General features: G+C 41.1%; 1 protein-coding gene across 2 annotated transcripts in view; it reads right to left on the bottom strand.

Moving 5' to 3' along the window:
- Positions 1-21,775, bottom strand: part of plekhg5b (pleckstrin homology domain containing, family G (with RhoGef domain) member 5b) — a 76,628-nt gene extending 54,853 nt beyond the window's left edge. Inside the window, exon 1 of one of the 2 annotated variants that reach the window (XM_004560337.6) lies at positions 20,940-21,775. In XM_004560337.6, the coding sequence (XP_004560394.2) occupies positions 20,940-21,021 (82 nt within the window). In that variant the 5' untranslated portion in view covers positions 21,022-21,775. Of the gene's footprint in view, positions 1-8,135; positions 8,154-20,939 lie in introns of those variants that run through there. The other variant, XM_076878217.1, reaches the window with a different exon arrangement.
- Positions 21,776-24,176: the final 2,401 nt, after the last annotated feature.

Genomic DNA, 24,176 nt, shown 5'->3' with positions numbered 1-24,176 from the left:
TCTTGATTTGACACAATGCAACTGGCCAACAGTAACACTGCCACAACAAAAGGAACACAACACATGAATGCAGCTTTATGGATGGCTTTCTCTCGCCTTGATTTCGACCCACAACATAGCATTTCAGTGCTAAGCTCTCCTCTCCTTAGCCCTCTTCCTCATGACCATCCTTCCTTTTATCGTATAATCACACCATTATGTGCCAAACCTCCATCTTCTCTCCTACTTGCTCATATCTTGCTGACTCTCCCTCTTTCTCTCTCTGATGAACTGGAATTTCTGAACTCAGCACTGCTGATTAAGCCAAAAGCAAACACGAGCACACACCATACACGCACACACGTGACAGCAGACAATGAGCTTGCACACTAAAGAGACAGGGGTGCATCCCATCCACACAGCTCTCCGCCGGCCTGCTCACCGCAGAGAGACAATGCCCGAGGCAAAGAAACATTAGGTATCCAAACCAGCCCCATAAATAAGCCCAAAGCAGCCGAGGCCAGATTTAATCATGCACACTAGTCTGCCTGTCCTTATTCTGCGATGAGAATGATGCATCTATGAATATGATGTTCCAACACTTCAACAGTCTCTTCACTTCTCCACCAAATGTAGACGCTTGCTACAAGCCCAGGCAAATGTCAGTCTTTCTGTGACATCATATACTGAACACCTCATAATTCTGGACTGCTGTTCAGACCAATAATAGCAAAATGAATAAAGTCCGAGAATTTATAATTTCCACACTTTTATTTATAAAGGAGACAAGATTAACTGAAGGTAAGTATAATCATTGGTTGCAGCCTTTTCACTGGCTCGCTGGTTAGGTTTAAAAAAAAGAGCACACTACGTGTTTACTGTGTATGAATCTCCAGGTTGACCCAGTATATCAAAAAAAATATTTATTAATTTATTTATCTATTTATTTTTTGCAAAACACATTACCATATTACCATTAGCACAATGGGAGCCTACACAACTGCACTGCCACAGGCTGTCACTCTGCCATCTGGTATACCTCTGACTCACACACAGAAATTGATCTCGCAGCAGTGCTGTTCTTGTTTTGCACTGCAGAGCTCGTTAGCTTCTGGTGATGCGAGTATAGATGGAAATGCATAAGATCATTCAAACTAAACCATGTCTGGCTGCTTAGCTTACCTTCTTGATACTTTTTTTTCTCCACAGTGCATGAGAAAATACGCAGTTATGATGAGAATTAAGAGCTGAATTTTGGAATTGTTAGAATAGTTAAAGGTATGGGTACAGATGGGTACTAAAGACCTGCAGGATAGTCTAACATTAAACTCTTATGACATGGAGAAGTGGCTAATACACTGCAGGGAGATACTACACAGTGGATCTGCCAGTTGTAAACACTAACTATATTCATTATAACCTTTAGCTGCCCCAATCAGTCAGTTAAATATTAAATATGTCGCACTTTAATGAATAGTGCAATTCAAAGAACTGGCAAGACAAAGTGAAATGCAATGAAATAAAACAAATGCAATAATAACAAATTTGAAATAAAAAGCTATTGCTGTAATGTCCACATGCACTCTTTGGCTTTAGCGTAAACTCAAACCCTACTACAGACTGTAAGCTGCTTAGGCTGACTGCTAATATTAGCAGATTATAAACACGCCATTTAATCCATTCATTGCTTTGGCACTTGTGCTTTGTCTTTTATTTGCAAACAAAAATGCACATCAACTTCCAAGTGTATTAGATTAAACAGAGAAATCCAAAGCCACAGGCTACTGTCCCAAACAACCTATGAGAGGACCAAGGCTGCTCAGGGAGGAGGTTTTTTTTTTTTTACAAATGGTCAGTGACCCCAGCACACCTCAGTTGCAGGATAAAGATTTGGTCTGAGATGAAACTCTCAGCAAGTTCAGCCACCACTCGATCACGCCTCACTCTGTTCACTAGTCTCTTCTTCACCATGAGGTGGGCAGAGACAGAGCTGGGCGCGCGTTTAACCGTAAGCCTTCGGCACAATTTCACAAGGAATCTCAAGAATGCTTCGTGCTGCCTTCCGTTTGGTGCGGTCGCATCATGGTACATGGAGAAAGGGTGAGCTTATGTTTGCGTTTGCACAGACTTTGGCTCCTCTCTTCGTCTTCACATGTTGTTTTTGAGAGACTTTAACGACCTCCTCTACTCCCACACCCCCTCGTGTAACGCAACACACCCCTCTCTGCCAGGAGATAGATATGAAAGCACTCCTGGGAGACAAACACAGATGGCAGACAGGTGGATGCCATACGGGCAGGGAAAGTTGGCATAGAGACGGACATATCAGCACCCGTGGCGCAGCAGACAGAAAAGTTGGGCGATTGAAGCCAGAGCTGTGGAGATGAGTCGCTAATAGTTAATGCTATTAGCATAAATTCCATCCATCTCCCAAATTAAGTGTAGATATGAAAAAAATTAAGGAAAGGACGGGTTTAAAAAGTGCAATAGTGCTGCTTTATTTCTGCTATAGTGCATATTAGCTATTTTGGTGACTGCTTGACCACATAGTTTATTGATGCAGCACTAAATGACAAGAGCAATATCACCCTCATCTGTATGGCCAAATAAAACTTACGGAGCTGGAACCAGGAGGCAGTTAGCTTTCATTACCATAAAGTTTGGAATCAGGGGGCCAGCTAATCTGGCTCTGTCCAAGTAAAGCAAAACCTCCCTGCAGTCCTTAAAAAAAGGATTAAGACAACAAACAGAAGTTTTGCAGGGAGTTATGTGCTGGGCTGTTTCTCAGTCAGGACCAGTTGCAAGTCTGATTTATCAGGTTGGAGAAAACAGAAACGTTGGTATCAGTCTCTCAATCTCCCACCTTGGGCCTAATCACTAAACCCTCATAGACTTAAGTCACAGCTGTAGTGCATTAATGAGGGCTCCACATGGGACATACAATCAGTACAAACAGTGTTTAACAGTTGCCTTTTTAGGACTTTATATTTTGGGTCTATTAATAGCATTCTGCCTATGACTGCCAAGTGGCTATGCATTTTAGCAAACTACTGCTAAGATGAATATTATGTAAATCCAGCCTGTTCTCATCCTAGATCATACATGGCTGTTCTGTCAATGTCACCTCAGAGGAGACCGCAGAGTGTCCTCAGCTTACGTGTTAGGAGATCTGTTTCACTATTGATCAAAGCCATAGTGAAACAGATCTTCCAACCCTCATGGTTTCTTGCTCAGGACTTCTAAGTGTTGCTTTTTAAATGCACCGAGTACCATCAAAAGTATTTTTTCAATGCAACAGCATTAATGAAGGGACATAACTAAACCCAATTTACAATTTTAACTTCAAACCTAAGTAAGTAAGCAAAGGTAAACAGCAGGAAACCGTAAAGCTCCCATGCACCACAGACTCCTGGTCGACAGTGGTGTTTGAGTCCATTTCCACCCCTCCTGCCTCCTGAGGCCTTGATTATACTTCTGCTGCAGACACAGACAGCTGGAGACACTATAGCTGAGGAGTCATTCCTGTTATACTTCTTATGCTTCTACTTCTAAAGTCTGCTGTCTGGGGTGCGTGCATAGTTGTTGCTGCACTGTAATGAACATTCTTAGTGGACAGGTGCACAGTCACAAAAAACAAAACTGGTAAGCTCGTGGACACCAGCACCTTCTGGCGGCATCGGTATTTTACCTCTGGGAGTGAGAACAGATCGGAAAATCCTATTTAAACATTAAAACTCTGCAAAGGCAGAGCAGCAGCAAAGTAACCAGATGACGTCATTTATAGATATAATATTAGAGCATCACAAGTTTCCTAGCGATGAGACTGTTCGAGAAGTCTGCAAATATGTAGACTCACAGAAAGACACATAATGGTTTCGACAGTATGACAATAGGATACAACCGAGTGAGAATCCACATTGCAGGAACACACCTCAAGGTCTGAGAGTCCATAAGTGGGGAGACTGGGATTGGTCCAATCCTCTCATTCAGCTCCCAGACAGAAGATTAAGCTATTTTTAAAGGCTACCAGACAGGAAATCACTTAAAAGAAAAAAAAAAAAAAAAAAAGGAGAATACAAAAATTCTTTTTTAGAAATAATTGCTTAATGTCCACACTACCTTTTATTTCAAACACTCATTCTCACTCCCAGGGGCTTGTGGTCCGTAAATAACGACCCCCTCCATTATTACTAAAGCCCAACTATTTTCCTGTTCCTCTACAGGTGGATTGGGTTTGGGTCTGGTAAGCATCCCTTAAATCACGAGCAGGTTGCAGCTGTTTCCAATGCTGAGGCTTCAGTGGCACTGGGGGCAGAACACAGGCTTTCTTCTTAATGTTGTTTTACCCCAGTGGCGGTAAAAACCCACACATGTGCATCGCACACTCTCCCACCCTTTCCCTCCGTCGTTCTCCCTCCTCCACCACATCTGCACAAACCCGAGGTCGCCATGCATAAAACTGAAAACCGCAGGACAGCAAGTGTAAACTGTTCCACAGAAGAGTGGAGGAAGCAATCAACAGTTTTCAATTTACAAGATGTGGAAAAATACAAATATCTGATTAACTGTGCTGAGTCATTTCACAGTTATTTAATAGCAATGAACAAAAGCACCGTTCTCCAGCCTCTCCATGCGTATCCAAAGGTCTAGGTGACTTTTGCGTTAAAGTAGAAAACTCACAACCCTGTCACAATTTTTAAGAGGCATCATGAGGGGATTACTGCATAGCTCAAATTTTTGGGGGCATTTGTGTCAGAAAGTACAGTAATTGGTACAAGTGCAAGATATTATTATTGTGACCTCTTTGTGTCAGGCTTTTCTTTTATGGACTTTATTGGTGCTTAACTTTCAGCAAAACACAGGCATGTTCTGCTGTTACTGGAACTCGTGTCTGAGTATGACCTGAGGAATGCCAGTGTGCACTTAGCACAGTGTACGAGAAGCACATGTTGGGATAAACCAATGATTTTAGAAGCCTCAATTATGACTCACTTAAGAAAATTTTTAAAAAGTCTGCAATTAAAATAACAAAAACTACTCCTAATTTGTTCAGAACACTGCTTATGTTACAAAAAGGCCAAAATAGCTTTCATTATCCAATTTTTGCCCACAATTGTAGCTGATAAATTACCACATGATCAGATGTGTTACATAATATATACTGTGATTGTGTAACTGGGTTCATGACTAGCTCTAGATTCCCCCTCAACACTAAAGTCAAAGTCTTTCCAGAAGCCAGTCAGAAACCATCTTGGTAACGCCACTGGTCAGTAATTTTGAAGCTCATTTCCAAGTGAAGGGAAACTTTAAATTCAATAGTTACTGTAACAAAACAACTGCAATCAAACGTTTTAAAGGCTTTGTGACTTTGCCAGAAATAAGGTTTTAAAGCTTTGAGGCTAAAGTGTAGCACAATCATCCATCGACGGAGATATTTGGTGTGGGGAAAAAGTTCATGAAAGTTTTGAATTTAAGTCCTTTTGATGGCGCAAACAGACCAAAGAGTTGCACACAGAGAGGCTAAACAGCAACATCATAAATAAAATTGCGCCTAGCTATCTTACTGATCTTCTCAGCCTGTATATTCCTAGTAGAGCACTGAGATCATCAGGCCAAGGCTGAAGACCAGAGGGGACCATCCTTTTGCTTCAGTTGCACCTAACCTCTGGGTACAATCTCCCACGAGCTAGTCGTGTGTCTGATTCGATGCAGACTTTTTGAATCCTTGAATACTTATCTATTCGGTTCAGCCTTCCCGGCTATCTAGAGCACGCTTCTTGTAAGTGTACGCTCATGCAACCCCCTTTTCTTCTGTTTTGTTGAACAATGTTTTGTATTGATTTTACCTTTGAAGTTTTATTTTGATATCTGCTTAATTTGTATGCTTGTTAATGAATGCTTTCCACCTGCTAGCTCATTTGCATTTGTATTTTGCTGCTGCTTTTACTGGATAATGTGAAGCACTTTGGTGTACCTCTGGTTTTAAATGTGCTATGCCAATAAAGTTGTATTGTATTGCAACAGATGATTTATCTTCAGCAGTACCAAACACAGCTTATTTAGCTTTATTAAAGAAGCTATACATCCAACTATTTATTTATTATTGTAGTTTTTTTTATTACTAATTCTTTTATACAGCACCTATAGAGTTAAAAAAGTTGGTTGTTCTCCTGAAATTTAACTTTGTGGCAATTTTGTACATATTTACACATCTCTCAGGACAGACTGTAATAATCAGGTGATCCCGTTTACGTCTGACATTGTCATCAACTTCAGCTGAACTGAGCAAATGTTAGCATGCAAAACATCAGCGTGTTAGCACTGTAACAGAGAACCTCTTAATACGGTGACATTAGTGTAAAAGTCAAGCACCGCTGTGCCGTGGTACAGCTTCACAGAGTTGCCAGCACAATTAGATTCTTGGTCATATTTCAACCGCTGCAAATATGTCAAAAAAACAGATCCGGTGTTCTGACAAACCATCCTACTTTGGCAAAACGTCCTACCGTAAGTAGTTTATGCACATTTCTGCTGTCACAGAGTCATTCTAGCACAAATTTAAGTAGGTATGATGGTCTGTCACTTAACTTTGCCCATCAGAGTATGGCTGTAGCTCATACTCAAAGCCAGGATGGTTTGCCACTTCATTTTACCCGTTAAGTATGCTTGTAGGTCTTATTAACAATGCTAGGATGATTTGCCACTTAATTTTAGCTGTTAAAGTATGCTTCTAGCTCATATTCACAAAGTTAGGACGGTTTGCCAGGTAGGATGGATTCCCAGAACACTGGATAGATAAGATAATCCATGGAAATGATTGAATTCTGGATTCAAGTTTGTTTTTTTTCTTCCATTTTGGTGAATGTAACAATATCCTAAAGCTGACAGCTAACATACAGTTGAGAATGTTTTCAGTAGAAGCTCAGGACTTAATTACAGAAATGGAGAAAAAAAAGAAAGTAAGGATCACAGCCTGACTGTACCCTTCTTGGCTCCTCTCTTCTCTCTTTCGTCTGCCAAACAGGTCTGCCTCAGCAGGCAGACTGACTAAAAAGCAGTGCGATTTCCAAAAGGCTGGCTGGCAAAGAGGACAGGATGAAGAACATTCCTCCACAGCCGTGTGTTATCACTTCCCTTTCACTAATGGCGTAAATCTGGAGGGGCGGGAGAGGGGACACAGCGGAAAGCAAGTGCCCCTGTGCCACTTCAAAAAAAAAAAAAAAGGCACCGAGTGGAGACAGGGGAGGATTTCAGTGCTGTTACGCACTTCTTCCATGGTAAATATTTCATCTGTGAAGCTGGTCTCATCCGCTCTTTCCCTTTTGTCTACCTCATGTGAGGCTGTCTTCATGCCAGGTCACTGAGTGCTTTCCACGGAAGAACAGAGCAATGGAAAAAAAAAAAAAAGCCTTTCCATAATGGGGATAAAATACTTCACTCAAAATGAAAGTGATCTTTTTTTTTCTTGCAGAAAAGTTACATAAAACATTGCAGAGTTATTTCTTATGAATGTTAAAGGATCACTTGATCATATCAGTGAAATACGGATGCGACTTAGTGGACACGCTCTGAACTGCGCATGGTCCATTTCTTTTTTCCTTCATAATGAATAATGTTCATCTTATAAGCAAAGGATTTTCCTTTTATTTTTAATTAACTAATTAGCATGAAAGACGGTGTATTTGAGCCTAAATGTCACCAGTCTGGTGGGTTTTTTCTCAGCAGACACATACTGGACACATCAGAAACTTGAGCGCGTGTGAAGATTTTAGCGTTTGGCTCTCAGACGTGCACACAGCAAACACGTTCTATATCAAAGCGAGCCAGCATTCACACCGTCACTATTAAGGCTGGTTCCAAAAAGCAGCTTTGAGCTTTGCAGTCTTAAAGAAAGCAGATCAGGGACAAACAATTTGTAATAATCTGTAATCTAGTACATTTTGAAGTGTACAAAGACATTTGCCCTGTGGTGATTAGTGAAATGGGCCTGGTTAATTCATTTCTGTGGCATATTTGGCATCTCAATATTTTAAAATAATCCAAAGTAAAACAAACACAAACCAATGCAATGCTCATCCTTGTGTTGTTGTGCAGAAAACCAGACACACAAACACTAATCCAAAAGTTAAGTCAGGTGACCTGGTTCCTTAGCTTACCACACAGATCATGGATGACGTCCAGGGATGAAGACCAGGAGTAGCGCTCCATTAACCCTTCGCTGAAAGGAGATGGCAAAGCCTCCAACTCGTACGCACCACGCTTCTTCCAGTAGAGGAACATTGTGACTTCTTCGACAAGCAAATATTTTACAGGAATGAATATAATTTAGCCTTTTGCCCATACTTTGCTTGTGAAATTGAAAAGTCTGAGCAGCCCATGGCCCCTTCCCCCACTGAACAATTATCTGAAGCTCTGCAGACAATTTATTACTCCCTTTTCTTTGACCATTTTTAAAGACAAAGCCTGCCAGCCAACTCTGCTTTCAACTTTGCCAACTGCCAATATGTTCATCTGTAATCTCCACCTGCACGATTACCTCATCCAGCTTGCGCTTGCTAAAACTTGCTTTGAACCTCCTGTCTAAGTCTGATCCTACTTCACAGCGAGTCCAAGTGAGCAAATGCACTTCCTTCGAGTACAATTATATTTCCAGAGGACAACAGTATCAATTCTGTAACTGCAACAAACTTTTTATCATTTAAAAATAAGCAACATTTAATACTGCATCTGACCCCACAAAGCAAAGACCAATAAATGTCTCTGAACCTTCTGTTCACTGCATCGTCCTGTTGATCCTGTAGGTTTTTAGATTCTCTGCTAATCATCCACTTAAAGCCGCCCACCAGGAGCTGTCAAGCACCAAATGCTGTCCTCTTCTAATCCATTTATCCAAGCTTTTCCCAACTAAATTACAGACAACCAACTGCTAAAAAGGGTGTTGCTCATCTCATCTCATCTCTAGGAGCAAGTTTCCTTTGCCGTCGCCTTCCCTGAGGTTTGACTTTATCCATGACAAAGTTTCTCAAACTGTGCAAAGTTGGCGTGTGAGGCAAGCTGCTCATGTTAAAGCCCTGTGTAGGATCTCCTGGAGATAGGGGGGCTTTCTGCCCACTCCATCAGACAAGTGTTTTATTCATGCAGAGGTGAGTTGCATGCTGGGACGGGCAATGTGGGCCAATGGCTTTTGGACTGGGTGACACAAAGATCTCTTTTAGGCCTCCTCCTACATCCAGAGCGGACTTTCTTTATGTTTTGCTCAAACTGTAAAAGGCTGACATTTTTCTGCATTGATTAGTGCCCGCGCCCTTTATGTCTCCTGAAAGATTTATTCGTTTTTATGAATGCACCAGCTCTGTGGAGCATGAGCTCAGATATTTCTGAGGAGGTAGAACGCACACATCAGCCTCTCGGAAATGAGCAAAAGGAGTCCAGTTGCAAAACGCTCGAGTGAAACAACGCACTCCGATCCTCTAATATCTTGGAAAAACAGCTGAAGGGTTAAACCAACATGCAGTTAGATATCAAATCAAGACATAATATTTTCCAGGGTTGCTTAAAGGTTGATGCACTGCTATTATGCATCTAAAATGGGAGAAGAAATACTGTGAGAATGTGCTGCGCCGGCCGGGGGAAGGGAGGGACGTTGTCACACATAGCGACCCACATGTCCAATTTTGGGATAAGAAATTAGAGGGTAGGATGGGAGCTGGTTTTCTGCTCAGCGCTGGGCTTTGCAGACATATGGTAATAATCTGAAGCAGCTTTGAGCACGCAGCTTCCCTTTTAATGAAGAGTGCAGTCGTGCAGCATGAGAACTGGGAAGCAAATACAAGGGCCAATTTCCACCTACTACAGAAACAAAGCGGAAAGCAGATGAGATATTAGCCTCGCTTTCATCATCATCCATCAGCTCAGCTTTTAATAAAAAGACACTTCTTTAGTCCTATCAAGAACAGAAAATACCTGCTCAGGTATGGCACCAATACTGACATTAGAATGCTTTTTGGTCTGATCTCATACACAGAATATTTGTGTGTAATTTAGAATCTAGAAATGGTTTCTGTACAGTGAAAACACATTTTCAGAGGCTGGGCAGGTGTTTGCTGGCAGATTGACTGGACCTGAACATGCACAAAGTTTAATCCCTATGAAAAGACTTTTGGTACAGGTAACTTTGGGTTTTGTGGAAGAGTCTAATCAGTTTGACTGCACATGTTTTTGAGCAGGCTTTTGTTGCATGCAGGTGCACACGCACAATCTTAAAACCAAAGGGTCATCTGAAGCTTTTTTTATTAGCACGTTTTAATTTAGCTACATTCATAAACAATGACTGGCACAGGGAACAGGAACCAGTCTTCAACCATTATCTGGGATCCAGATATCCTGGCCACCTCCTTCAGAGGCTACGATTGGAGACGAGTCCAATAGTGACCAAAATGCAAGGGAATCTGTATTTTCTACCAAGATTACACAGCCTGATTTATGTATAATTTGCCAAGGTTTGACAAAGGTTTCCATTCACAAATAGGTATTCCAGCAGTTTGCATTTTCAAGAAGTAGCCTCGAGTACTAAAAACCACCAGCATCCCTTCCTCTTAAACACTCATTTCTGATCTCCACACTCCTACTCCCCCCAAAAAAGTCAAGTCACAAGTTCAAGCTAAAAATAAACCTGATGTAATCGCTATAAAATAATCAGGATTATTTCTTTAGACTTAACAAAGAATCTCAGAAAAACAGAAGACATTATGCAACTGTTTTTATAAGCTCAGCGGCTCTGCCCCTGGCTTTTTAAGCAGAACATTCATGTATAACATCCGTGGACTAGGTGTTACAAATCTGCATTCCCATCTGCTTGAGTGATTCTCACCCATCTTAAAATAAACACCACACAAAACATGGCTGAAAATGAAGGATTTCGAACAGCTGATCTGGATATCAATTGTTCCATCTGATAAATGTAAACCTTTTAGGGCAGAAATCTTGATGCCAGTGCAAAGTTTCGAAGTGTGCGTCTCTCAGCAATGCAATGATGAATGGCAGTCCTCAACCAGTCTCTGGTACTGTAAAGATAACAGCAGAAGGAGCAGTATGATGACAGCCCTATTATTGCAAAGAAATATGTTGATCTTATCATCCAGGATATTGTAAGGAACAGTTTGACCCTGACTGACACTTGTTATGCTCAGAGTTTGATAAGAACTTTGCATCATATCTGCCTGATAAGTAGCTACAGCCAGGAGATGGTCAGCATAATAAACGACAAAGGTCTGCTTCTGTCCAAAAGTAAAGGGAAAAAGAGCATTTCCATAGCTCACTAATTAACACTACTTGACAGATTGAGGTTTGTCTCTGTGCTTTGCTGGAAACCCTTCTATTGCAGTGCAAAGTGAGCCTTCACAATAAAATTCCTAAAAAGAAATATACACATGCAACAAGGGAACAAAGATTCCTTTTACACTATTGTGGTGACAGAAGTATCTATATTTTCATATGTATGTAAAAAACAAACTGGGTTTCTAAAACATATCAGGCAGTAAAAGGTTAATTTCTTCCTGTTTACAGTCTTTATGCAAAGCTATGCTAACAGCTTCTACACTCACTCGCTACTTTGTTAGGTACACCTGTTCAACAGGCGTGTGATTGGCTGATCAGATATTCAGCCAATCACACGGCAGCAACTCATTGCATTTAGGCAGGGAGTCACTCAAGATGATCCGCTGAAGATCGAACAGAACATCAGAATAAGGAAGAAAGGCGATTTAAGTAAATGTGGTGCTAGACTCCCTGATCTCAGTATTTCACCAACTGCTGATCTCTAGCTGGTTGTGTCAAAGGAGAATGTTCAGAGTTTTTCAGGCTAATAGGAAAGCAGCCACAATCCAAATAACAATTTGTTACCACCAAGGTATGCAAAACAACATCTGACGCAGATTGGCCATAGCAGCAGAAGACCACACCGCTGCCACTGTCAGCTAAAAACAAAAAGAAGCTTCAGTTCACATGGGCTCACCCAAATTGGACAACAGAAGAATGGAAAAACATTCTCTAATGTGACGAGTCTCAATTTCTGCTGCAACATTTGGATGATAGGGTCAGAACTTGGTGTAAAGGCCATAAAAGCATGGGTAAAACCTGTTTTTGCATCAACAGTTCAAGCTGATCATAGTGTAATGGTTTTCTTAGCACATCTTAGCACCAACATTTAAATGCAACAGCCTATCAGACTTTTGCTGTCCATCCCTTTATGACCACCTTCATGGCCTTTATACACAAATCTTCTGATGGCTGCTGTCCTTTTATAAAGATAATCTCAGACTGGTTCCTCAAACATGACAATGAGTTCTCAAATGGTCTTTGCAGTCACAATATCTCAATGCAACAGAGCACCTTGTGGATGTGGTACAATGAGAGATTTGCATCATGGATGTGCAGCTGACAAATCTGCATCAACCGTGTGATGCCATCATGTCAACATGTACCAAAATCTCTGAGGAATGTTTCCAGCACCTTGTACCATGAAAAATTAAGGCAGTTCTAAATGGGCTCCAATCTGGTACTTGCAAGGTATACCTAATAAAATGTCTATTGAGTGCATTTGGTTTATATACACCATGCAGGAAGTCCCTAGCAGTAAGAATATTTTCTAAATGCCTCAGTAGTCATTTAATCCAGTACAGCACTGCTTGCAAACCTTTAAGTTAACACACTAATTAGAGGTGATATTACTACAAATATTAATGTTAATTTAGCTACCTCCAACTAATCGTAGTAGGATAAGACAAAAATAGCAAGCAAAACGTCCTAGTGTGTCAAGCCTGAATGAACTGGCTGCTCAACAGGATCACACTCACTAAAGTATTAATGGTGTGTTGAGGAACGAGTGAGCGAGTGGCTGCAGTATGACAAGACTGTAAATGAGACTTTTGGACTGTGAGCAGTAAGGGGGGGGGGGAAAGTGTGTAAGTCTGAGTGTTGACAGAGGGAGTGCAGTTGAAGGCTTGTGCATGCCCATGTGGAGGAGGTTGGGGGTTATATTTAGCAAGGTGGCCCATCAAACAGGCTGAGGTTAACCTCTCACCAGCAAACTAAGAGCAGTTAAAGACATCTCTGTGTGAATGCTCAAAAAAAGAAGAAAATACAAATGATTTAGTTTCTGCCTCACCAAAAAGCAACTTCCAGCAAGACTATCCATTTCTGTTTTTACATATGGATTAATAAATTTTTAAGGAAAAGCAGCACATATTAATGTGCACATCAAACCTGCCGAGATACGTTTCAGGGTATGTATCACTCACCTGTCTTTTGCAAGAGGCACATTTCCATTCTATCCAGAGCCTGAGACACATTTCTCTACTCTTTGGATACAATTTATCTGGCTACTGTGCTTTGCACGATGCACACCACCTGCTTTGACTCCATTTTTTATATTTTATTACTTTTGTGCTTTATATGATTTGAACGAAGTTTTTTTGTTTTTCATATATAACCAGTCACACATAGGTTGTGCCAAAGGATGATGATCTCAGAGACTTCGCATTAAATCAATATTTTTGGACTCACCCATCCAAGTCATGGTTGGACAGGAGCCTAACCCAGCTGTCACCGGGCAAAAGGTGGGTCCAGTCCGGACAGGTCACCAATCTATCCCAGGGTTAATAATTCAATGTGCTTTCTGTAATGTCGTGCCAGCACTCATAACACGGACAGACACGCACACAAAATTTCATCCGCACATGTCTCCACTCTTTGAAATCAACATCAATCCATCGTCATCATCTCAAAATGAGAGAAAAGTGAAGGGTATTTTTGACTGTTGTTTTGACTATAAATTAGAGTCAACTATGGCTTTGCACACACGCACGCTACTCTCCTCCGCTTTTTATTTCATCATGTGTGTTTTGTTGGTGAAAGACTCAGCTGTGTGTGGGGAAGGTTCGGTGAAGGGTGGAGGCGAGACAGATGAGCCGTTTTACACATTTGTACAGGTTGAACAAGCAAGCGGAGGCACAGGCGGAAATATATGTAAAAGTTAAAAAACAAAACAAAACACCATGAACGTGACTTATTGGTTATTGGCAGTCTCGCAGAGGGATCACAGAACTATTGGACTATGGAGAAGATCACCAAAACATATTGTCTGTTTTCATTTCCTTTTGTCTTCAACTAAATGAAAATAAATTACGTTTCTTTATCCATCATTACTGCTGTCAGTTTGCCAGTTGGGCACCATTTGTCTGGCTACTCTGCTTTTAGTTCTTCAGTCGCTGCTGAAAGACAGCAGCCTCTGCATTGTAGAGCAATGATGTCAAACTGGTAGCAGACCTGAGAAACAGGCGTGCCTTTTTTCCAAGCCTAACTCTTTGACTCAGAGATGTAAACCTGTCTTAGCGCAGCCTATACACAGAAATCTGATAAGGAATCAGTAACAAAATCAACATGGACAGAGATGTTATTATTCTTTGTGGATGCTTGGTTAAAAGTATTGGACAAAATAAAGTGCTGAGTCACACTACTGCTTGATAAAAAGTCAGGAGGCCCACCAAAGTTATTACAGTTCACCTTGAAGGAGGAACATTATTGTGTAGACAAAATTTATTGACACTGTATTCTGTGGTTGAGCTCAGCCTTGCAGAGTCATTCTTCCCCTAGAAACTGTAAAAGTGTCAAGATTTTACAGCAATCTTTAAATAGTTCATAAAGTATTTCATTGTAGGGCATGGAGGACTTTATAAGGCACCAAGACAGGGCGACACCTGAGACCTGATAAGAGAGAGGGTTGAAAAACAACAATTAAAAAAAAACCCAAACAAACCAGCCAACTTGTTTATAATACAATCTGACTGTTGATTCAATACATGTAGATTTAATATTCCAGTGGCCAATGAAATTAAAGCTTTATCTAAATTTACTTTAAAGTAATTCACCACAGAGGCTCATCTGCCTCCATCTCACCGTATACCTTATATCAGCGGTCCCCAACCCCCGGGCCCCCTGGGTCGTTTGGTACTGGGCCGCGAGAGTTGAGGCTTGGGCGTTTATGGTTTTCAGGGTTTTTAAATCGCAATTTCTTTAATCATTCTTATTAGAGCAGGGCGATATGACCAAGAATATTTATCACGATATACATTTGAAAATTTGCGATAACGATATAATTGACACTAGACAAAATACTTTACAACTCCACAACTTTATTAGTGCATAAAACCCCATCAATGTATTTTCACTTAAACAAGCAGCTGTTTTTTATCTGCATTAAAGTTATATAAAAATTTTACAGTACAAATGCAAATTCCTTGCTGACAGTTTAACCAAAAGGCATTTCCAGTGGAAACTGGCCGACATATCCTCAGCATAACCATGTATAATATCCACAAAGCTTAAAAAGAGGCTATACACACACACACACACACACACACACAATACGGTAATATTATGTTGAAGCACAGTACGTATCACTCCGCGGAGCTCCTGCCTAATATAGGCGTAATGCTCCGACAATCCATCAAGCAGTCCGGGTTCGTAGCTTAGCAAAGTCGTACTAAAACATTTGACAGATTTTCGAGCGCTGTGTACGACATAAAATCATTTCGAGGTCAGTAAACACAACCAGAATTCATACATAAGGCGCACGGGATTATAAGGAGCACTGTCGATTTTCAGAAAAATCAAAGGATTGATTTTAAGTGTGCCCTATTTTCCAAACAACACGGTAATAACGACGGCCCACTAGCATGCTCTACCAAAAATAGTGCTTTGTTGTGTATCTGACGGACAAAAGCTAAACCAGTTCCACACCACTGAAGTTGCAGCATTTTTACAAACCAGTTCTGGTTCATCCGTTTCATTCAATGAACCACTTTTGCTCTTCTCATTCTGCGTCGCCGCCATGTGCGTATGTAAACAAAGGCACTGCGCATGTGCGTTTTACCCATAGTCTATCGCGATATTTCATTTTCTTATCGTTGCCCAAAATTACACCGGTATTACCGTGAACGGTATGATATAGCCCAGCCCTAATTCTTATCGTTAACTAAGTTTTCCCGGGTCTTTTCCCCCTTATAATGAATAAATCTTGCAACTTATTTACAGCTGGGCTCGTCAGGCACTCTTTTTGGCTGCAGTGGTTGTTATTATATTTACATGCTTCCATCTCCGGTTTCTGCTCTGTGAAAGCTCGTACTTTTCCACTCTCCTTTTTCTCCCTCCCTCGCTCACAGACACATAACGGGTATGGCGGTCCATTCTCCCTGCAGCACGGACTACACTGCCCATGAGACTACATTTTCCACCAGCATGGAAACCAAAAATAGAGAGGGCATAGCCTTGTGAGACAGGAAAATGTTGCCGTGTAATCCATTCATTTCAAAAAGTAACTGTATTTTGAATACCACCTTTTTAAACGGTAACTGTAACGGAATACAGTTACTCATATTTTGTATTTTAAACAGGAAACGGCGGTACATGTACTCCGTTACTCCCCAACACTGCTCACTACCTTTCCCTTCTATCACAAATCAAGGTAAAGCTTAAAAACACGCTCGAAATGAAAACAAACCCAAACACAAATTATTTTGACCTTGCTTGAGCGCTATCATCAAGTCTTCATACACCTGAATGAGAGAAGTGAACGAGTACCTGAATTTGAAACACGAGTCGATTTTACCACATGTCTTCTGAAGATATCAAAAGCGCTGATATAAAACCTCAGAAGCTGAGGTAGAGGGGCCATCCCCAGCGAGTGAGTCATGATGAGACATGGTGTAATTTAACAGTCCATCCTTAAACCAGCAGCTCAGAGGGACAAACAACCACTCTTCAGCTTGTTGATATGAATAATCCCATAATTGAAACAATCTGGTTGAAATTGCAGAGGGGGTCTACGGTTGAGAAGCCAATAACAGAGTCAACGGGAATCAAAAACACTTATTCTTGAAAAGTACAGTTATTGTCATGGGGAAGGCTGCAATGCACATAAACAGTCATTTAAGCAGGGTGGAGGTTACACGTGTGGAAGGACACATTTAGAGATAAACATTTGCAGTTATGTTTCTGGTTAAAGAAGGTGTGTGTGTGTGTACGTGTATGCGTGCACATGTGTGACCTTTACATAGGCCCTCTAATTATCTGCTGCACAGTTTGAAGTGAGCGAGCGCACTGTTGGTCTATTTACAACATGATGAGGCCCTGACAGCGTGGAAGGGCTTTTGATCACATTAGCTGCCTTTATTTGTTTGAAGTTGGCAAAGTGATGCGGAGCGTGAATTTACAAAACAAGACTTCAATCCAACGCTGACCAATGGGGTAGATTTCATATGCAAACTGAATGAAAATGCAAAGCGGAGGCCAACAGCTTGTGCTCTGTGTGACGATGCAAAACTGCATGGACAGACTACCCCTGAAGGCAACGATCAGCGCACCAACCGAATTGTGAGCCTAACAAACCTGCTTCTGACTGAGCGTAAGAAGGGAAGCGTATCAGCTTCTGTTCGTCATTGATCATTTAAAAGTGCTCCAATGTGAAAAGATCTTTGAGAGAACAGTGGGGAAAAATAAGCCCTTAGCTGACAGCAGGTTTATGACAATGACTTGATCTGTGGCTATAAACAAAAACACTGACACTGCAGTAAAGTGTGCAAGGCCACAACACCTGCTCAGTGTGCATACTGTGAGTTTCCCTTATGCCTCTCAAAGCACCTGAAATCAATGTTTTTTACATTTACAATAGATCACGACTTAAAGGCAAAGGCTTTGTTCTCATCAGCTCATCAAGCGCTCACAGCAAGAATTAGAAATGCTAAGCATTTAAGAAAAATTCTGGTTCCACAAAGTGACACAATGACTGCTTTTGTTATGACAGTGTTGCATTTCGCAAGTTTTTAGAAAAAAACAAAGCATTAAAACACAAAAAAGAACAGTAAATGCACTGAGGACTAAAAGCTAGTGGAGAAGATAATGTGGAAATGACACACTGTCTATTACCAGAGGAAGAACAAGAGCAAAGACTTCAAAGGGGAATCCCCCTGCAAAAGAAATAGGGCAGTAGAACCACAACGGTCAAATATGTGGAAAATCTGATGGTTGTACATGAAATGAGAAAAGTTTTGGGTCACAGGACCTTCATGAACTCCCCTGCTGTGGGTAAATCAACAAGCAAGAAGTGGAGTGCAGAAATAATTAGATGCAAGGAAGGAAATACATTTTCTGTCAGACACAGGGAAGGGAAAGATTGCATAAGTGAGCTATTGTTTTTCAGTACAGTCTGCAATGCAGATCACATTCAACTAGAGACAAAAGCTAACTGTGTTTACCAATATTTACTGTAGTACCAAAAGAGGTCAACTTGCAGTCATTGCATTTTAGCAAAAAAAGCCCAAAAACTTTTATACGTTAAAAGAAAAAAAAAAATACTAGGGTGAGCTGGAGCAACACACAAGAAATTTGAATGATTATGTTTCTGCAACTGAAGGAAAGAAAGAAAATAAGCAGAGCGAACCGTGACTCAAAATGGCATCAGGAGAAGACATGAATGCAGAGAGGGAAAAGGAGAAAGGAAATCACACTGGAACAACAGAAAGACAGTTTAGAAAAGGAAGTTTAAACTGTAACAAGCCACGAGCCAGACAAACACTAATACGCACTCGCGCACACACTAACACACACCGTGGCACATGCACGCAACTTTCAAAGGTCTGGTCAGGCTCCAGATGTTCCCTGAGAGCTCTGCAGCTCAACATCGGGTCCATTTAGCTGCTATTCTAGACCCATTTATTATGCTAAAGATGTTCTGATTTAGATTCACGTCTGAGCACTTCCTGGGCAAACGTCATCTGCCAGCAGAGCTCATTTGATATGATCAAAAGCACCATTACAGCTGTTAAAGGAGGCTATTGGTAAGATATATTTTCTTGCCGTTTTAAAGGTGAAGAAAAAAAACTGTCATACATCTTCTCATGAGCCTGCATGGGCAGCGACTTCTTGAGGGCTCATTTCAGAAAGGAAATTACAGAATCCATCTGTAGATGAAGATCATGCAGCATGATAAAAAGCCCCAAAGTGTCTAGTGTTCTGTCAATGGCTGCAAAAGAATGGCCTCATCTTGGAAAGCCACAGGGCCGCCAAGTCCTTAAAGTACTCAGAAGAAGATAATTTCATCATCTGTAATTTCTAATTGATCGTGAGATATGATTAAACACGGCTACTAAAAATACTGTTTCCACTGCTGTTCAGCATTAACGTGCAAACCTCAGCTCTGAAGTCTGTAAATCACTGAAACCACTGAAGTGGACAAAGCAGCTGGTGAATTATTCTGTAACCTTAATGAAGTGATTAAATTTAAAGAAACTGAAGTAGAAATTGGACACACACCTGTCTCGAGGATGTGTGGCTCTAACAAGAAAACATTTACAGGCATTTTTCCACTAATTTCAAATATTAAATAGACTTGATGATTAATAGGGGTCGGAATCAGAGAGTAACTCATAATACAACACTATCACAATGTGTTATCCATCCAAGTGGCTACCACAGACTAAAGTCTAACCAACTTGAACAGCCTTTGCCGTTTGTGGACACAGGTCTTTACCCCTTGGAAGCCTACTTGGAGTAACCTTTGAAGCTTGCACCAGAAGTTAGCGAGGGTGGTCTCTGCCCATGCAGCTACCCTTGGAAATACATGGAAACTGTTCTTATGGCCATCGTACGACATTTCATATATATATACTCAGATGTCAAACCTCGTCATTAAGGGTACAGGCGAGGTCGTCAGATATTGCTTTTATGAGTGGAAGAGGTAAATTTCAGCCTCTGACCTCTGACATCAGTGAACATCACCGATATGGCTGTACCGATAGTAGTCTGACATGAACCAAACAAATTAGGCTCAATCGACTGAAAATAAAGACATGCGAAGACCACACTTCTACATTTACGGTCAAGCTTTGCATGAACAGCACATGATGCTGTAATACTACGAAGCATTAAACCAATATGTCCTTCCCACGGTTGACATCTTTTGGGATTGATTTGACATCCCAGCAGTGAATAAGTGCACACAGCAGAGATATTTCTTCAGTTTTTGTTTTGTTGTGGACAACAGAGACCAGACTAGACATCTGGCCCCAGATTAGACCAGTGTGTTTAAGACAGACTTAAGACTCCGGTGGCCTGGAACACTGAAGGGTTCCAGACTCAACCAATTAAGGCTGCTAAACTTTAACTCCGTGCATACTTCACTTACTGCATGAACCCATGAACTGCAAACAGTGTACATGAACATGTAAAGTCTATAAAGGAGAGGGAGAGTGAGAGAGAGCTAAACTCCAAGGACATCAATCTGATAAGTCTTCAAAACTAGAAGCGTCAAGTATTCATTTTATTAGGTTTCCATCAATAAAAGCTCAACGAGAAACTAATTTGCAATTTACCTGAGTGTGAGAAACAGTTAGATAAACTCATACTGCTAGAAAGGTCGTTGCACGTCTAAATTATGAGCAGGAAAGAGTGGAGGAGTGCATGAAAAAAAGAACTGCTGTAAATTGTACTGTCTGGAGATTTACAAGAGGTAATATCCATCATCTGAGTGTATACTGAGTTGTCCCAAGATCCTTTATCAGGTGCATAACTTCAGATCAGAGTGTACTGTCCTGTCTGACTGAAATATTCCTGCCTCCAGCTGGGATAATTGCTCAGGTCACTTGCCAAATCCAGCCATTGACTTTGATGACTGGAGGAAAACATGACACAAAGAACTGCTGCCTGACGATCAAAGCCATGAGAGCTCCTCTCTTCCCCTTCCTTTGTGACTTCTTAAAGACAAACTCACAGTGAATCACACAAATAAGCATGCTGATCACTCTGAGGTGGTGACTTATCCAACATTATCCAGCTGCAGACTGAGCAGCCGCTCGAATATTAAGATGGTGATCAGTCAGTAGCTGACTTCATGAATTTTTACTTACTCAGGCGTAATCTGAGACCAAGCCAGCTCCTTGGTGGCGATTTGTGCAGAACTGAATTCATGGTCCACTTGTTTGGCACCATCTAAACATACAATCCTTCTCGAAATCCTCTCCCGCACCAACTCCAGCTCCTCGCAGGTCCGTCTGTCGGTGTGGAAGGCTCAGCGCTGATCAGCCAGAAAAATGTTTAATTAGCACATTTTCATTTTCCTCTCATTCCCACGGTCGACCTCCTCTAAAACGCAGTGCGCTCACACTGGAGGATCTGCTCGGCGGCGAGCACAATGCTGTTCATATCACGGCGAATGCGCGGAAAAGAGTGGCAAAAAGCATCCCTCGGTGCACACGAACTAAAGTTAACGCTGGTCTAACGACTAGTGAAGCACAGCTGCAGGTTGGACTGTGCTCTAAATGACCTGTTGCTGTGTGCACGCGTGAAAGGAAAAAAAAAATCCTCCCAGCGTTCACCGAGCAACGTCTGTTGGTGAAGCTCGATCGGTGCAGGAGTGGGATTACGAGGAAAAACCGTCCCCTGGTCTTTAAAGCTGCAGCTCAGTGGATGGATTTTCTTCTTAACGAAACTTTACACAACGCTCGGGTGAAGTTGGATTGTCCGCAGTCTCCTCCGGCCGCCTTCTCTGTTCAGACACCGGTTCTCGTCCATTCATTCATGGAACCTGGATCCACAAAGACCCAGTGCAGTTTCTCTCTCTCTCAAGTGGCGCAACGCCACCGCTGCTGCTGGAGGCGCCAGAGACACACATGCAGTCAACAGCAGCACAGAGCAGAGGTTCATTCACGCTTTCAGTAAACTTGTCACATGTAAACAGTGAACACGAAACAGCATCAGGTGTTGGCTCCACCTTGAAAACGGCAGGTGACGAGAAAGGAGAGCGGAAATCCCTGGGACATCCCAACCCAACAAAGGCTACACCTTTCTATAGTGGGCCCTCCAGTTAATGTTGTGCCTGCGAAACCTTCTGTTTTTTATCAGAGGCGTTTCCAGTTTTGGGTGTTTTTTTTTAATAGGGGTGCGCCTAAAACAAAGCAGCACTGGGTGGTGGGGCAAAGGAAATGAAGTAAAGTCGGTGTAGACAACACTGGGCAAGGTTTTCTGACTCATACGCAGCCTTGTGTCCTTATACAGATGGTATTAATTTAAAAAAAAAAAGGTGGTGCATAAGACCTCAGACAACTTTATGTATTAAAACCGTTTTACAAAACTATAAAACAAGTAGCCTATTAAATAAAAGCCACAGTAATAGTTTAGCATTAAAATGTACTCAAATAAGCTAAAGTAACTGAGGTAAAAGTAATTGTTTTGGAGCACATGTACGTTACATCACTATTGGTTTATTAATGTGTATAGCGAATTAATGTTGCAACTAGAAACTATTTTATTTACTTATATACTTAAATGTAGCTTTATTTATATTAAGCCAGCATCAGTAGTACCAGAGCTTTAAAATACATGATGTGAACTACAAAGTACATTATTTCCAATAAGAATGCTGTGGAATAGAAGCGGAAGGTAATAGAGAACTGCTTAATGTACAAGTACATTAAAACAGTACTTCTGTAAAGTATTACATCACATTTTGCTCACTGGTTCTATCTATGCTCTCTTCCAATGGCAGTGGGCGTTGCAGGATTAACTGTCCTTGCCTCACTGTACTCTCATGCAGTAACAGTGGTGGTGAGTTGGGGCACCAGGTCAGTTAGCGTTAATTTTAGTGCTCCCTGGGACATAAACACTGCTTCTATGGAATCACCAGTTAAATAGATGATAGAGAAACTTTTAAAAAGTCTGCTGATTGCAGCAGTGAATATTTTTCTATTAATATCAATACAGATATCGAGTGACATGATGAAGACTATTAAATGTACCAAAACTAAGTAGACATCAAGTATTCATGCTAGCTACTGTGAAAATCAATGTAATCAAACAGTCTAAAGAATCTGTAATTGCATGCATGTTTACATTGAATGTGAACAACACTGTCTCTACATTGTTGTTGTTGTTGCAGGAAGAAGATGAACATCACATAAAGAGTGAGGCACGGATTTTTTTGTGAGGAAAAATACAGCAACGAAAACAGGATTTGTGCACAGCTTTGCCTTTTGGCAGGTGTCCTCGATACTTTTCTGGTTGATGTTCCAAGTTTTAACCAGATCAAGAACCTCACCAACTCTGCCAAACCCACCATAGGAACCAAAAAAAAAACCCAGCTCACATGTCCCATTAAAACAAAAACTAAAATTTTTATACTTAACTGGACTGCCAAATGTTTTCCCTTTAAAAGTAATGAGGTGGTGTGCAAAATGTAGACAATATCGGGAAAATATGACAATTTCAATTACTCAAAGGTCAGGCTGATGTAATAATAGCCTGTGATACGTTTCTATTTGATTTTTGATTGAAATTGAAATTTTGGAGGATTTAGTTTTTGGGGGACGGGGCACCAAAGAGGAAAGACATCAGTAGTGATCTTATAGAAACGTTGCTGCCATCAAACCTGAGACGAGTTATAAACTCATTTCCAAATAATTTTTAGCTCATCATTATTCACAAGTGAAAAATATTCAAGACAGTTGACAATCACAGCAAACTCACCACAGTGTCAGAACATACAATGCTCGGAGAAACTGTATAAATCCCAAGCGCTACATCTCAGACTCTTTGGGCCTTTATCAGCATGTTAAATGTTAATGTTCATGACAACAGAATTAGAAAAAGACTGAATGAGTATGGCTAGTTCGGGAGGGTTACCAAAACAAGCCATACTGCCATGTTCTTTAAAGAGAATATAGCAGGACAGCTTAAGTTTGAAAAATTACATCTGAACAAACCACAAGATTCTGGAGCAGCGTCCTCACTTTGGACATATTTGACCAAAGTGGAGATGTTTGGACACAATGCACTGCACCAACCAAACACAGCACATTTGCACCTCATAACAACTGTCAAGCTCGATGGTGGCCTGATGATTTGGGCTTGTTTTGCAGCCACATGACATGGGCACCTTGCAGTCACTTTGAGTCAACCATGAGCTCGTCTGTGTACCAAAGTATTCTAGAGTTAAATATGAGACCATCTGCTTGCCAGCTAAAGCTTGGCCAAAATTGGTAATGCAAGAGGATAACGATCCCAAGCATAGCAGCAAAACTACATCTGAAAAAGAAAAAGTCAAGGTGTTGCAATGGCAAAGTCAAAGTTCAACATGATTAAGATACTGT

The sequence above is a fragment of the Maylandia zebra genome, linkage group LG20 (genome assembly GCF_041146795.1).
Source record: "Maylandia zebra isolate NMK-2024a linkage group LG20, Mzebra_GT3a, whole genome shotgun sequence".
Taxonomy (NCBI): domain Eukaryota; kingdom Metazoa; phylum Chordata; class Actinopteri; order Cichliformes; family Cichlidae; genus Maylandia; species Maylandia zebra.
Note: the sequence above shows the minus strand (reverse complement) of the source record. Positions and strands in the feature narration are given on the sequence as shown.